Source organism: Balaenoptera acutorostrata, chromosome X, assembly GCF_949987535.1.
Source record: "Balaenoptera acutorostrata chromosome X, mBalAcu1.1, whole genome shotgun sequence".
Taxonomy (NCBI): Eukaryota; Metazoa; Chordata; class Mammalia; order Artiodactyla; family Balaenopteridae; genus Balaenoptera; species Balaenoptera acutorostrata.
This window is the reverse complement of record NC_080085.1, coordinates 18,273,803-18,290,919: the sequence shown is the minus strand read 5'-3', so window position 1 is coordinate 18,290,919 and position 17,117 is coordinate 18,273,803. Positions and strand designations below refer to the sequence as shown.

The window sequence follows — 17,117 nt, the reverse complement described above, 5'->3', positions numbered from 1 at the left end:
CCAACCCCTAATGTCCCTGGTTATGAATGCAGGGACAGAAGGGGTAATTGCAGACTGCAATTAACTTATACTTGTTTCAACTAATTTATCAACCTATCAAACCTTTCATAGTAATAAAACTCAGATAATGTCCATTTCCCCACTTCTGTATATTGTCTGGTAAGAAGTTAAAAGCACTGCACAGACCACAATGCAGGCAATAGCAAGAAAAAGAGGACAGAGTAGGGTGCATTTAATGAAAGGTACCATTCTTGCACAACTATGCCTCTACTTGAACACAAAGGAGACAATCTGGTAATTGATCACATTATTAAGGAAGGCTACTTTCATGGAATTCAACATAATTTCCTGACAGAGAATGTCTCTATTATCAACCAAAATCAATTTGTAGGTTGTAATAGCAGTCTGTCAAGGAACTGGACTCCAATTGGCCCAACTGTTGTAGTAGGTAAAAGGGAGGAAGGGAGGTTGGAAAGTTAGTTTCTGTTGAACTCCTAATGTATGCCTGGCATTGTGTTTTACATATCTTGTCTATCTGAAGGAAAGGAGTGAGTGAAGAAGTGGCAGTCAAGTTAAATTTCAACCCCATTTCTAATTTCAGTTCAGCTGAAGCACTACCCCAGTTACGTAAATTCTCACTTCCTGTCTTCTTCTCTACCCTTGGCTCCATGTAGTCTCTCCCTGAATCCTGGGGTTTACTTACAGGATTATTAGAATTCCTCCCCTTTTGTTTGATAATTTTATAATTTGACTTTGGGGAGGGAGTATAATAAAACTGAAGTAAGAGCATGGGCCTTGTAGTCAGTGAGCTTTGAGCTGTGGGTGGGTTAAATAATCATTCAATCTCCACTTACACCTTCTTCATAGGATTATTGTGAGGAGTAAATGACATAAAATATGTAAACTACTTAACATGATGCTTGGCACACTGTAAGAACACAGTAAGTGTTGGCTATGGTTATTATTATTAAAAAGATAAAGTTAAATAGTTACCATGACTCACTTAAAACCGTAAGTCAGTTTCAGAGCAAAAACTGAAAGCAAGTTCCCCCAACCATCATTCTGTGTAGTTTTTAATATTTTAGAATATCCCTGTGATGCAAAGATGTGTTGACACATTCTCACAGTATATAAATATCACCAATCCATAGAGATTTTATTAGTTCACTTGAAGTCTTTTAAAGACTTTCATATACAACAGACATGAGAATCTTTGCTCCACAAAGAGTATCATTTTAACAATTTTATTTTTCATTAGAGACTAATCTCTATCCTCTTAGAATTGACCAACTGGAAATAGGCCCAACTATCCAACAGATGTCATATTTGTTAAGGTCACATTGTAGAAATGGAGGCAGCATGAACATTAGAAGCAGCAGCTGCTTTATCCCACTGCCCAAAATCCTCATCCTAGGGAACAAGAAACTTTACTCAAGACAATCACTTTGTATAGTTTCTAGTAATGAGAACTTATCATCAAAACTGTCATAGTGTAGATAGGCTCTGTCGATGACCAATATTCTCCATTAATTAGCATTAACTAACAATAATTAGTATTAACTTTACACCCACACATTTAATTTTTCAAACTTTCATTAACTTTTATTCACTTAGATAATGAACTCATTGAAGAAACATCATAACTTTAACTATCAGTGTTCAGGAGCCTCTCCAAAATATCACAAACTTCTCAGTTTATTCAAAACCAAAATTGAAATAGCGTCTGCCTTAATATCAGAATCACCGAGAAAGATCAGACTTTTCACATGAGTCTCCTTACCCCCAAAATACAGCCTTTCTTCTATGACTAGAACATGCAAAACCAAATTTAGTTAAAAGGTACAACAGGAAATAATTACTCACTCTGAAGAGTTAGTGAGCCATAAGTAGAATATTTACCAGGAAAAAAACCCACTTTCTTTTAAAATGAGGATTATTAATCAATAATCAGATTATTTTAATTTTAACTTCATTTTTAAAAAACTTTATACTTTATTTTGGCAGAGATAGATCAACTGAGACAGAAAATAGTCCAAAATGAAAATCAGATGATGTTCATTTTCTAAATCTAAGATTAAGAAAAATTGCCCTTGAAAATCTACCGTAGGCACAGAATGCCACTGTCATTCTTAGCTAGAAAGGGAATCGTGAGGTTCATAGAGCAAAAAAATTATATGAACTTATTTAGTTAAGTGCAATAGTTTTAAAACTTAAACTATAGTCCTCTTTTGGGAAATGAAAAGCCAATTCAGCTATTCCAATTTAAATTTAAAAACTGACATTAAAATAAACCAATCTGCCAGACACTTTAATGAACAAATCAATGTTAAAGTAGATGAATGAATGTATGCTGTTACAAAACATATCTACTAGGTAATTTGATAATTTATAAAATGAAACTTAAAAGTTATATCAAGAAAAGGTTGAATTTGTATGCACTGTCACTTGAATTTCTATCCCAAAATGATCACCCCAGTTCATAGGGTAATATTATCCTGCACCTGTCCATATAGAAATGTACATCTAAACTCAGCCACCACCAATATTTCCTCATGTTCTTTTAAAACTATGCCTTACATTTCTTCAGATAATTAAGAAAAATAGTTATTTTTTAAAAGGCTATTCAATTATTTTGTACACAAACAGGCCTTTCATTCCATTGGTATTCTTTCAAAGCTTTAGGCACTCTTTATATTAGTTCCTCCCACTGACTTGTAAGGTAATTATACATACCACAGTCTGATGATTAACTTGAATCACTTCATCACCAGCATGGATTTTCTTGCACCGATCTGCAGGTGACTAAATTTAACATAAAGGAAATGATAAAGAGCATAAATTTTATCAGTCATTTCTTCTCTATGGAAACACTACAGTAAGTTCACCCCTTTAAATTAGATCAAGAGTTAATTATAATCTTCAAGAAAATAAACTAGCAAAAATGGTTACTAATATTTGATATACTATTTGTATTCTACGTATAACTAATGATAGAAAGCAGGAATATAAAACAATATATAGGTATTTATGTTGTAAAAGACCAATATGTTTCTGACAGCATTAAGGGAAAATGATAATTGCACACTTTAAACAGACAACCCTCTCAGGCTCTATTGGGCAACTGGTTCAAAAATATATATGTCAAAACATTATTTTTTAAACGTTGATCTTTTTCATTTAATACAAATAATTCACATTAACGTCAGCAAACAAATATTTTCAAGTACATGCTTATGATCGGCATCAAAGCTTTGTCAACTAATGATGAAATTGCTAATTTATTTCATCATTAATACCATCAATCCTGAATAAATGAGAAAAGCAAATTAAAAGATGGATTGCCATTTGTTCAAAGTTACATTATATAACATTCTCTCTCTAAGTATCTAACTACAAGAGAATCCTATTTCTTATGTTTCATACAGTGTAACGTATAGGCAAATAAAATCACATTAAATAAACTAAAATGCCAGCATTTCTACCGGATGTAACAATTTTATCATTTTTTTCCTTTACTCCCCAAAGACATTAAAAACAAAGACAAGCAAAAAACAACTTTGGTAAGCTAATGTTGACAAGTTTTATGAAGTCTTTAGGAAACTAAAATGAGATTTAAGACAGAAATTTTATAATATTGTAGGTATGGATAATGAATTTAAAATTCTATCCTTTATTTTCCCTCTAGTGACTATCGATTATTGATTATGCATATTATTAGACATTTTAATGATAATATGCATATGGACTTTTGAATATACAGATGTGTTTTTATGAAAAAATATATTTGGGTATTCATATGTGTGTTAAGTTATCAAACACAACTATAAATACTGTAATATTACTCATTCGTATCTACTGAAAGCTAAAGAAGAATGATATGGTGATGTAATCTGCAAAGTAAAATGCTGCTTTTGAGACACCGGAATAGGATTTTCTTTAAAAGTGATTTCCAGTTCCTTTAGTTTTTATTCATTTCCAATTTCCAATTATTTCCAAAATAAATACGTCTTAAAACAATCAATTTAACGAATTTAAAAATTCACAATAAAATTATTTGTCAGAGGCTGGAATCCGAGATTAGATGGTATCTCAGGGAATTCCAGTTACTGAAGTAATAACACAACCATACGATTAAGAGGGTAGTTCATCTAGGATGTGAACCCAACCCTAAGAATAGTGTCATAACAAGAAAAAACAAGTATTTATTTTGCAGCACCTACCAAATCAAACAAGTACCATGTAACATTTCTGAAAAGTTTGTAAACCGAGCTGTAACTATAGAGTCAGTTCCTGTGCTTTTGGCTCACAATTGATCTTTCTAAAGGAGAGTATGAAAAAAAAAAATCAAGCTAATGGCTCTAAGTCACGATGTGAAAGAAAATGATAGTTGGTACATAAAATTCAAAGAAACTGAAACAACTTTTTGCACGGATGAGTAAAAAAGGAAATAATTCATACAAACTATAGACTTTCAGTGTTAAAAGAGCTATTTTATTCAAACCCCTCATTTTACATAGGAGAAAACTAAGAAACTAGGGCACAGCAAAGCAAAATAACTTACCCACTTAGTGAGCAGCTTTACTAAGACTCAACACAGATCTAATGATAAATGACTGAGGGTACCAAAAATAATTAAATATTTTCAAGAAAAAAGAATTAAATGATACCTCTTAATATATGGTTTATATCTGAACTACTCATAGAATCAATCTTTCTTTGGTCACTCATCCATTTATCAAATATTACTGAGTAATATAAGCAATGCATATAGGGCTCAAGTTTTTTTTACAGACTCCATACAATATAGAGAGATATGTTCCTATCAATACTTCAAGATACAGTTAGTTCAAAATGACCATTTCTGTGATACCTTCCCTGATTTCACTTGGCAACATTTACTGTTTTTTCCTTTGTCTATCTATGCAAATTTCACTACCTGTTTACACAGATAAACCCCTACTTTTACTCCTTAGGGGCAGCAAGCTACTTTAACTTAAAAATTGTTTCAATACCTAGTCCTAAGCCTGGAACACAGCAGACATGAGGCAGAGGTTTGTTAAATGAACAAATGAATAAACAAAGTATCAGGGGAATGTACACACCAATGAGAATGATCAATCAGTGACAGGAGCATAGTTTATACAGCATCTCACTGCATTTAAAAATTTTAAATAGTTGACAATATGCATATAACTGATATTCTTGATCCCATATAACTCTCATATTTAATATCAATGTGAAGCCAGTAAAACAATCCAACTGCAATGTATATTATGTTTCACCACGCACAAGAAACTAAGTGAAGCGGAGGGGGAAAAAGATCAATAAATGATTAAAGTAATAGGTGAATCAGGTGAAAAGAATGTTGTCTTTTTAAGGAGAAAATGCTGGTAAAATGTTGAGAACAATAATAACTTGAGATTAACTAATTCCACCTCAGTCTTCTTTGAAGGAACATGGTATAAACATGCAACTTGTCAGAATTTCTAAAAGAAAAAATTTCAAAGCTCAGAACCTGCTTAAGAGAGTGGGATGGAAATCTGGGACAACCAAATGCAGAAAAAATGACTTACTATGAAATTCAAATCTATTACACTGATCATGTTAATGTCCAACACAATCACTTCACATTTCTGTAGCTCTTTCTTTATAGCATAGTATTTCATATTTATTCGCTTATTTGATTTTCACAACAACCTAGTGAGGTATGTAATGCAGATGATATATTATTTGATATATTATTTCCAATTTACAGTTGAGGAAATTAAAGCAATGATAGAGTAAATGACTTGCCAAATATTACACTGCCCTTAAAATGCAAAATTGGGTGTAGGGCCTAGGCCTAGGGACTCTGACCCACTGCTTGCAGTGGTTCTCAAACTGGAGCATGTCTCAGAACCACCTGTTAAAACAGAATCTCTTATTAAGAAACAGGCTGGTCTCCAGAGCTAATTCAGTGGGTTTGGGGTGGGGCATTCCCACGGGAAGCTGATGCTTCTGGTCCAGGGATGGACCTCACTGTGAAAACACACTGATCTATACCATGCTGCCCCTCCACTGAATTAAGTTCAATTATACTTCAAGTATTCAGAAAGCCTGACTTATCTGATGTTTCTTTCTTACATGAGTTAAGTTTCCTAATAAAACTAAACTGTCTGACAGACGGAAGTGGATTCTTTTAGATGTCACAATAACTTGTCATGAATCAGAAAATACTTAACAAAGACAAATCTCTGGCTGTGAACAAAAAACATCCGATTTACTTCAGGTAAACAGCTATTCTAAACTAACTAAAATGACTGAAATTCTCCCCAAAAAAGCGCCTACTAACTCAATATGTCTTTTTAATTTATATCCTAATCTGTTCATGTCCTCAGAAGTCAACCTCAATTATGTGTTATATAAGTTGTTTAACAATAAAAGGAAAAACACACACCAAAATATGAAATGTTAGAATACTTACATTTTCTGTAGTTCCAGTAATTACATGGAGGCCATCATATGTTGATTTAATATACATACCCTAAGAAAAAGACAGCATAGAAAAATACGTGAAGCAACTGAAATACTTTCAAGTATATTATAACCTCATTTACAAAAAAAAAAAAAAAAGCCCTATCAAATTAGAATTGCCATTGCCCCGGGGATGAATCCATGATCCAATAAGGCTGTCTTTAAACTGGTAAGAAATTCCTCTCTGAATGTTCTGGCTTCTAAAGTTTGCCTGAAGAAGCCTGTACTCAGCTTAATCAAATGATTTCTTGAAAACTGAATTGCCTATGAAACTTACGAAATGCAGCATGGTAATTCAATATCCTGAAGGAATAACACACCTCACTCCCCTCAAAATCCATACTACATGTTCTGTGGCAAAATAAAAGTTACAATGGGAAATTCAAATATTGGGATGTTATTAGCTTATTATACTTGATTCATATTACACAATAAAAAGTAGGTTTCTCCAGAGCCACTACAGAAATACTGGAGACAGAAGAATGATAAAATATTGTTTATATAAAATTTTTTTTCTGTTCCTCTTTTGTGGTATCCTACATTTTCTGCCTTAATTTCTTATTGATGAAGTTTTAATAATTACATCCAATCATCTCTATATCAATCATTAAGAGGCGGAATTCCCTGGCGGTCCAGTGGTTAGGGCTCTGTGCTCTCACTGCTGAGGGCCCGGGCTTGATCCCTGGTCGGGGAACTAAGATCCCACAAGCCTCAGAGTGGGCCCCCACAAAATTTTTTTAATTCTAAACAAAAATTAAAAAAAATAATTCGGAGGTAATGTGTGGCAACCCCTCCTTCCAACAAAGAGGGTGAGATTCCATTTCCATTTAAATAAAGCGATTTTAGAAAAAGCTTCATTAAAGTTTAAAGATTATCCAGAAACCTTCAAATTGTGCAAGCTTTAAGAGCAAATGAAAGCTTTAAATTATGCATAGTGACAGGACCTTAAAAAAAAAATCACAAGAAAGTATTCACATTTTAAATATTGAAATATTTTCACTTAAGTAAATCAGAACAAAAATAGATGATTCTGTGAATGGCCTTTTTTCCTGTCTAAGGACGATTCTGTTACTTTAAATTCTCTTCGGGTAAAAATTAACTGAGTTTTATGTCAAAAGTGCTTTGCATCTCAAAATATTGACTTCAAAAATTAAAAAGTACTAATTTTAATAAAGTTGAAGTCTGAAACATAAGGGGCTTAATAACTAACAACAATCATTTCAGAAAAAGCATATATTTTAACAATTACGTGAAGTAGACAATTACTATGTTAATTTCCTATAACTTTATGTCAATTATATATTTCTATACCTGAATACACATGTATTTTCACTGAAAATAAGTAACAAAAACAAGAAGCAGTAAGTTCATGGCATGGAACTATTAAGAAGTCATTGGGTAGGTTTTAATTCTGGAAAGTCATTTCAGTAATGTCATATGTCTAAGATGTTGGTACCTAGAAAAATGGCTGAGCCTGGATCTCTGATGTGAAACAAAATGAATGTAATTTTAAAAGATGTTAATTTATCTGTGAATTCTATTGTGCTAAGGACTGTTTTAAGTGTTTGACATTTATTTCACAATAGCCTGTGTGGTACAAACTGTCATTATCTCTGTTTCAGAAATAAGGAAACTGAGGAGTCTGCCAAAGGAGGTGAAGCCAGGTTTCAAGCCCAGGCAATCTGACTCCTAACCACACTCTCCACCATGAGGCTCCTAATTTACAGATTTATTAACAAGAGAGTTGTACACCTTCACTTTTCTTATTAGAAATAATATTTGGAAACTAGATATTGAGTCAAACATTCACTGTTTAACATCTATTCTAAAAAGACTAAGACCTCTCTAGCACACATATACTACGTGCAAAGTGGTTATAAAGAGTAACTGGGTTTGATATTTTACAAATTTATTTAAATCACCCATCTCTTCTGACAATTATAAGCAAAAGCTTATTATATTTTTCTCCACACTTCTTTCAACACTGTGCATTACTGATTATGAATTAAGGTGTTGGACAAAAGCTCTATATAATTTCTTAAAATGATTGGGTCATAGAGAAAGTCTAGTCTCCTAAGAAAAATGTTTAGAAAAGTCATTATATTCATTGGGATCATAAGAACTCATGGAGATAATCTAGTTATGACTAATGAAATAAAATTCCTATGTAATTATTGCACATACCAGGAACTTTTAAAATGGCAATTGTAAGATAAAGCAAGTATCTATTAGTTATAGGAAGAGGATTTCATCATTATTTATATATAATTAAATGTTATGTAATTTATATTAAAGCTAATTTTTTTCAGATGAACAAAAATATTTTTTAAATGCTTAAATAAAGAAGGATAGAGCTATGTATACAGAGTTCAGTTCTAGCAACTTCACAGTTATGAGCAATAAAATAGAAATAAAGCACATTTTTAAAATGCCACAAAGAATGAAGATATTTTGTTTTATGCAGTATTTTCATTTCTAACCTCAATAAACCATTAGTTTTAACTGCTTTTAATAATCAAGACTGACTTCTTCAGATTTTTTATCTCCCTCTGGTAGTACTAATGAGAAAAATGGCCAAAAGTCAGGCACCAAAAGAAAGTAAGGGAAGAAACAAGTTGCTTGGATGACTTTCAAACTAATCATCTTCTGAATAATGAAGAGTCCACAGAAATACATCTGATCACTTGGTCACCTCTGAGAAAGGGTCAAACAGCAGGAGGACATGTAATTCAAATGGCTCTTTTTCTGGAACTGAGATAAATCTGGTCTTCCATTTCATCAAAATCTTCATTCTTCCTTCTTGCTTTTTTTTTTTAACCAATTAATTAATTCTGGAGCTGACTCCAACAGCTCCCTCTCTTCTGTTCAGCTTGCCAAAATGACATTTGCTTCACCATCTCCAAATGGCGGTTAACCAACGGGAGCCAAAGCCACCTCACAGTCAAGTCAATGGAAGAAGGCATATTTGGAGATAGTCCAAGTGCCTAAACAGCAAAAGAACTCTCTGAGGCAAAGAGGCTTCCCCAAGGATGCTCCCCAAGCCCTTTCCTCTCTATTCAACCTATCTCTTGGCTCTGATCTAGTTTTGATATGTTCCAATAGCTCTCATTTTCCTTCCTTTAACTTTCTGCTAATTATTGTTGTTTAAAAGCATTTTAGAAGCTAGTTTGATATATTTTAACCATTACTAAGCACATTTCCCACCATTCCTTATAATGCTCAGGACTCTCAAAACTAAGAAATCCTAGGAGATTTGACTAATTAGGTAGAAAGCTGATGAACAATCTATCCAGTTTATCAGTGCAAGAACAAAGCAGTTACCTTTTACCTATGTGAGATGTTCTGTTTTGAAAGAGCCAAAGACCGTATGCAGATGTTTTAAGCTGATTAAACTTCATTAAAGCTTGGTATTCTCCCACATCTTTCTATTTCTTTCCTTCATTTAAACACTTCCTATGGCTAAGCACATGCTAAATGTTACCGAAATCCTCAAATCTATTTCAAATGTGACTGACTAAACTTACTTAAAGGTGGCTGATTTTTAAAATGATGCCTTGAGTAACTCATATAAAATTTCCATTTAGTCATCTCCCCTTTAACATGAATCACAAGAAATGGTTTTACACTTAACTCTTTTTATTAATATTCAACACGTTAGCTTTTTCTTTTCCTCCCTTGGAATTATTTTCCCAATGAAGTGTTGCTGATTGTCCTTTAAAATGGATTTCTCTAAGTAGTTCTAGTTTTAAAGTCATTCTCCTAAACATCTCATACCTCCCTTTAGCAATCCCAAGTTTAAATGTGGGATAATGGAACAATCTTTGTTAAGTTGTACCTCATTTAGATTTACCTGGATTTAAACCCTGCCTCTACTGTATATTACCTCTATGTCATACACGGCAAACTGGTAAGGATCTGTGAGTAGGTAAGGATACCTACTCTATAGAGTTGTGAGGATGATACCTGGAAAATGGTAGGCACTCACTTGTTCTCTTTTCTCTACCAGCTGTCTTCCAGACTAACTGAATCTGGTTCTTAGCATTTTAAGTTCATGACTATTTCAAAGAGCAGACCCAGCTCTATGTACTTGAAATTTAAAAAATAAAAGACCTGTCCAGGGCTATACCTTCACTGAAAATGAAAATCAAGATTTCACCAAGTCCATTAATGAGCAATGTGTTGACTCACTTCACATGGTTATTTTTCCCCCATTATTTCAGTGGTAATTAGAGGGAAAAAAATAAGCTCTTTTCTTAGAACAATACCATCCTCAGAACTGCAAACTCATAGAGCTAGAGGGAGCTTTAAAGAGGATCTAGTCCATCCCTTCCTACCCCCAACATTCTACAGATGGAAATATCAAGGCCAAGGAAGTTAAATTTACTCCCTCACCTGCCCCAGATCACACTCACAGCTCTATTTTATGTAAGTGATTTGTATCCAGGTTTTCTGTCTCCTAATCTAATTAGTTCATAATTTCCCACTCTGCAAATCATGCTTAGAGAGCTTTCTTTCCTTCAGAACTACTGAAAGGGGAGATATTGAAAGGAAAATCTTTAATACTATGGGTGAAAAGATGCTTTAAATAAAACTGGACGTTGTAAATGTGACCAAAAAGAATAGTAAGAATTTAAATCATAAATATTACTTCAAATAAGTTTATAAACATTAAAATAAAAATTTTAAACTAATCAAAGATATAACATAGATATAACACTTATAGGTTACAATGATGACATACTTTGGCTATGTCTGAGATGCTGAGTTCCATCTTTCCAGGAAAATACAGATAAAAGCCACAACAAGACAAGGAGCTACAGTTACCCAAAAGTAATTTGTTAAGTAACAGGAGAAAAGTCACTCTATAGAATAGAGGGCTTCAAACCAAAAAATCACTGGTGACCAACGAAGGCTTTGCCCTCAGAAACAGTTATACACACACACACACACACACACATATATACAGCTGACGAAGAAAGGCCACATAAAAAGTTAAACCTGCATAGAGATCTTTAAGAATATATTATCTGAATTAAGTTGTTAACACTAGTTTTCAAGATTTCTACTTTCTAAACATCATTAATAGTATCCTTGGAAAATTCACCTCTAGGGAGAAAGTAGAAACGCTGTAGCACCAAACTAACATGTAATAGTTGTGTAGTAGGTAAGATATTCTACAGCCAGTTTCTTGTTTCGTGTCTCTCCCTCATTAATATTAATATTATACGCTTTCTTTCTAGAGGCTCATTAAAGGAAAAGCTCTCCCTTGGGTTAAATTTAGAACCAATACAATTTTTAATCAGGTGAACAAAATATAGAAGATGATTATCTTTATTATGACATAATAAAAAATACATCTCATAGATGTTAGCCTAGTTTTAGCAATATCCACCTGCTTACTCACCCTTAAAAGAAAGAGTAGAATTATAAAGAATATCGGGTTTGTTTAGCTTACACAACCTAAGGGAAGAGAGACCTATTAAAACTGGAACAAACAAAAGCAAAATAAACAAAACACTCATTTGCATGGGCAGGTAACACTGTGGTTCTTATTATAAAACTCAAAACTTAAACTTCCTTTAAACCTAAGGAACTTTGGTAGGGGGTGAAAAATGTAATTAAAGCTAATTTATTTAGCAAAGTAAACAGGATAATTCAGAAATCACCATTTTAAATTCTCTTTCATTTTCATTTATCTTTATAAAACTTCTTATCATGACTGACTCCCACTACCTCAATTCCTCTAGGGAAAAAAAACCCCAAACCATTCAAAGTTTGTTAAAATTCAGGGATTCTCATGTTTGGGGGCTGCTCTGCCCATACCATTAGCTGTCTGTTGATGGGTGGTGGCTTTGATAAACATGGTATCTCTTACCAGCCCTTCACTTGGTTTGATGTTTGCCAGCTGAATCACTTCAAGGTGGGCAGACTGCGAAACTAGAGGATCTGATGACAGGGATATGATGTGGTCACAGACTCCAGAAAGAGTTTTACACTGAAAGCAAACAAAATGCAAAAAAACCATTATGGTAAATACATGTTGTAAGTAACATATAAATCACTTTTTATTATAACATTTTTTACAGGGAAAAATAAAAAACAGTAGAAGAAAGTAGTTTGCATTTTATTCTATAAAGTCTGTATGAAAAAGGTATTCAGGTTAAGAAATACCCACACATAAAACACACCTATATTCTAAATTATGGATATAAGAACTATACATCAAAATATTCAAGAAAGTTATGGTTATGTTTTGTTTCTATTATTTGATTCATCAGACCTAAAATAAAATGATTATTTCTAAACAATCTTCATAATCTGAAAACTTCTTGATGCCAACCGTTAGATGGAAGTGAATTCAATAAGTTCAAAAACCTTGATGGTTTTTACTTCATGATCAGAAAAGTTTAGAAAAAAATCCAGCCAAAATCCAGGGAAGATGAATCTTCCAAATCTGCTTGGTGAACTCCTCCCACTCATTTGTCTAGACTCTCCTGCTCAAGGTTACCTTTCCAAGCTCCCCCTTACGCCAGGCAAAGTTTGGCACTCCCTCAATCCTGCTTTCTCAATGTTCTATGAACAGTCTGAAATTGTATGATAACTTCATTCTGAAGCTCTCTAAGGCAGGGACCATGTCCTACTCATCTCTGACTTCTCTTCCTCCCCTAACCCTGGTAGACAGATCCTAGAACATATAAGGCAATTAATATGAGTTGAATAAACTGAAGAGCAAATGAGCTTTAACAATTAGTAGACTCGCTTGATTGAGGACAGAAAGCTAGTGCTTTAGTTAGTATAAATCTATTCATGCTGATAGAGAATAATAGATTTAATGTATGTTACATCCATAATAGTATGGTTAAGACTGAGACATGGTAAAATCATGAAGAAAGTAGAACATAAGTGAATGAAGCTTGGAATATACTGTTCTGAAATGTTCTGGCCCTTGGATGCTTCACAGACTCTCATTTACTTACTGAAGCCTGGTTGTCCAACATTGGAGGTTGTTTTGTTTTTGTTTTCTTGCCTTTACTGTAGGAGGAGCTACAATTTTGCAGCACTCAAGGTGTCACCTTGTATTCATCTCCAACATGTTACATTTGTTCTTTGACCACTGCATTACTCCACTGTAAGGGAGACAGTCCCCTCCTTCTGGTCAGGACTCTTTATTTGCTGCATTCTGTACATGGTCCATGGCCTCAGTCTTTGCTGGGCTCAGCTTCCTCACCCCACAGAAACTGCCAGGCTAAATTTCTCCCCCTTCTTGCAGTCCTGCTCTTTGCTTCTCATGGCTGCACTTTTATTGTGGCTATCAGCTCCTAAGGACAGACAGTGGACAGCATGCAAAGCACATGGGCTTGGTATGAAGAGATGTAGGCAATCATCACACTGCCAGTTACTTGCTGTGTGTCTGTGAGCAATTTATTTTATATCCTTGAGGTTCAGTTTACACATGTAGAAAATGGGGTAATAAAGATTACTTTATATGGTTTACATGACTAATCAGGATAATGTATTAAAAAAAAAAAGTCTGATATGGCTCCTATCCAAAGAAGACACCAAATAAATGCTTATTCTCCCCTGTTGCCTTCCATAAGCTCAAAGGGCTCAGCTCTTACTCATGGGATGAATTATGTCATATTCTTAATGCCATGGCCTTGCTGACCATCTTACAATGACCAGTAATCACACTGCATGGTCATGATGGAGAGTTCACATCTCTTCACTCTCTCTGATATTCAAGTTTCAGCGCTCTCAGGAGATACAATGAAGGTATTTACCCTTCATTCAAGAGCTGCTAAGCAAAGTGCCAACAGGAAGACCACCTCTCAGAAATAGGGAACCTTACAGGGCCAGCCTCATGGGCATGTGACCTGTGCACAAGGGCCTGCATTTATCATTATGCTTTGCTGGTGCCATTTTGGAATTCTTAATTGTTTTTGAACAAGGGGCTCCATATTTTCATTTTGCACTCCCATATTATATAGCCCATCCTGGGACCCCAGTCTCTGTGTGTGTGTGTGTGTTTTTTTTTTTAAATTTCTCTTGAAAATATTCATCAGCGGCCATGGGGGCAAAGACAGAATGGCAGCACTTTACAAAAACTGGCTACAGTTCAAATTGCTACTGTTTGGCAGGAAGAAAAACAATTTGGGGCAGATTTAAATCTTTTAACTATTCCTTTCCTTCCATATGTGGTTTCATCTTCATTCTTATTTTCTCTTTATCTCAAGGGGGTGGAAAACAATGCTAATGTGAAGGGTTTCTATATAGGATACTTAAATTGCATGATAATCTGAAAATTAGTAAATCAGTATGCTAAAAAGAACGCTCTGTGGTTTCTACAAACTGAAGCATATTTCAAAAGAGTCCAACGCATAAATAAATAGGAAGGGGGCTTCCCTGGTGGCGCAGTGGTTGAGAATCTGCCTGCTAATGCAGGGGACACGGGTTCGAGCCCTGGTCTGGGAAGATCCCACATGCCGCGGAGCAGCTGGGCCCGTGAGCCACAATTGCTGAGCCTGCGCGTCTGGAGCCTGTGCCCCGCGACGGGAGGGGCCGCGATAGAGAAAGGCCCGCGCACCGCGATGAAGAGCGGTCCCCGCACCGCGATGAAGAGTGGCCCCCGCTTGCCGCAACTGGAGAAAGCCCTCGCACGAACCGAAGACCCAACACAGCCAAAAATAAATAAATAAATAAATAAATAAAATCAAGTAAAACTTTAAAAAAAAAAAAAAATAAATAAATAGGAAGGTAATGGATATACAAAAATGGCTCAACACACGTGCATTACAACATTCAGGGCCTCATATGACACGCTGGTAATGAGCAATAGTAGCTCTCCTATTCAAGCACTGGAAGCACTTAAAAGTGGAGTAGAAGGAAGAAAGGCAGAAATACTACATTGTAGGTGTTTTTACAAAAAAAAAAAACCAATTAAATCTACTGTATTAAGTTGCAAATCATTTTTTCAGATTTCTCTTCTTGAGTAATTTTGTTTGCCAAATGCCTGCAATGTGCTAAGTCTGCCAGGAATACGAAAGATGAGCAAAACACTGACTTTACCAGCAAAGCTATCAGGATTTAACAGATTAAAGATTTTGGAAAAAATAATAGAAAGACTTAGAAAAGAAACTCCATTAGAACCTTGCTGCTTGTTTTAGAGACAATGTACTAGAACTTTTATACTGTAGCAATTTGGCACTTGGCTAAATAATCCAATTAGAAGGGGTATAAAATGGCCTGGCTTTAAATGCTAATTCTATACTCATTACTGTATCATACATCAAGCCACTGCAGGAAACCACATTAAGGGTACTACAGCAAAGTTCCAGGGAAGTTATTTATTTTTATTTATTTATTTACTTATTTATTGAACTTGAAGTAGGGTTTAGAACTTCCTTTTCTTTTTTTATACAATTTTTAAGGGTTACTTTCCACTTACAGTTATTACAGAACGTTGGCTATATTCCCCCTGTTGTACAATACATCCTTGAGCCTATCTTACACCCAATAGTTTGTACCTCCCACTCCCCTACCCCTATACTGCCCCTCCCTCCTCCACTGGTAACCACTACTTTGTTCCATATATCTGTGAGTTGGCTTCTTTTTTGTTATATTCACTAGTGCGAATGAAAAATGTTGCCTGCCATATCAGCATAAAAAGGATGCTGAGGCCACCAAGCCAACAGCCACTACTGCTGCCCCCCAGCAGTGAGCCCTGAGGGAACTCAGAATGGAGACAAATGGGCTGCCCACTACCAAGCCCTCAGCCACTGCAGCCATCCTCAAAGGTGCACCCTGAGGTGACTCGGGATGGGAAAGAACAAGATACTGGCCTTGGGTAGCTAAGGTGCATATCAAAGGAATGATTTCAATGAGCCCAGGCTCTTGCATCTTCCCGTACATAGAAAAGTACTAAATTCATTAACTTGAGATGTCTGGTTTTCCTTAATTAACATGATATTTTGATGTTCCCACTACCTGGTCTTTGTTGCAAAAACCCAAGCATATACGGGCCCCTCCCTTACCTCTTCGGGGCAGTCCCTCAGAGCTATCTGAGAGGCTGCCTCTAGGGCTTGAGTCCTCAGAAAGCCCACCAAATAAAACACAATTCTCAGCTTTTAGATTGTGCATTTTTTTCAGCTGACACTAGTTTGTTGTATTCTTTAGATTCCACATATAAGTGGCATCGTACAGTATTTGTCTTTCTCTGTCCAACTTATTTCATTTAGCACAATGCCTTCCACATCCTTGTAAAAAGTGAATTTTTTCCTTCAGTGAATTTGTGGTATTATGTTGTTTTAAAACACAGTATTATCTATTGCTACCTTATTAGGTCCAAAAAAAGAAATTAACTATAATATAGCAAGAAAAATGTATCCTTTATTATTAAAAGTTAACATTAACATTATAGAGCACCTACCATGTGTCCCGCACAATGTTAAATACTTCATTATTTCATGTATCCTTTTAACAACTTCCTGAAGTAGGTAGTATTATAGCCAGTTTAGCAGATGAGAAAGCAAGGCTAAATAAATAGACAAAGGTCATTGCCTTGGCAAAAAAAAAAAAAAAAACAACTTGAATTCTTAATCATTATG

General features: G+C 34.8%; 1 protein-coding gene across 5 annotated transcripts in view; it reads right to left on the bottom strand.

Moving 5' to 3' along the window:
* Positions 1-17,117, bottom strand: part of CNKSR2 (connector enhancer of kinase suppressor of Ras 2) — a 263,361-nt gene that overhangs the window by 136,223 nt on the left and 110,021 nt on the right. For all 5 annotated transcript variants that reach the window (XM_057538225.1, XM_057538222.1, XM_057538223.1 and 2 more), the window contains exons 6-8: positions 12,389-12,508; positions 6,464-6,523; positions 2,734-2,802 (exon numbers count right to left, since the gene is read on the bottom strand). In XM_057538225.1, coding sequence (XP_057394208.1) covers positions 2,734-2,802; positions 6,464-6,523; positions 12,389-12,508 — 249 coding nt within the window. The remainder of the gene's footprint in view (positions 1-2,733; positions 2,803-6,463; positions 6,524-12,388; positions 12,509-17,117) is intronic.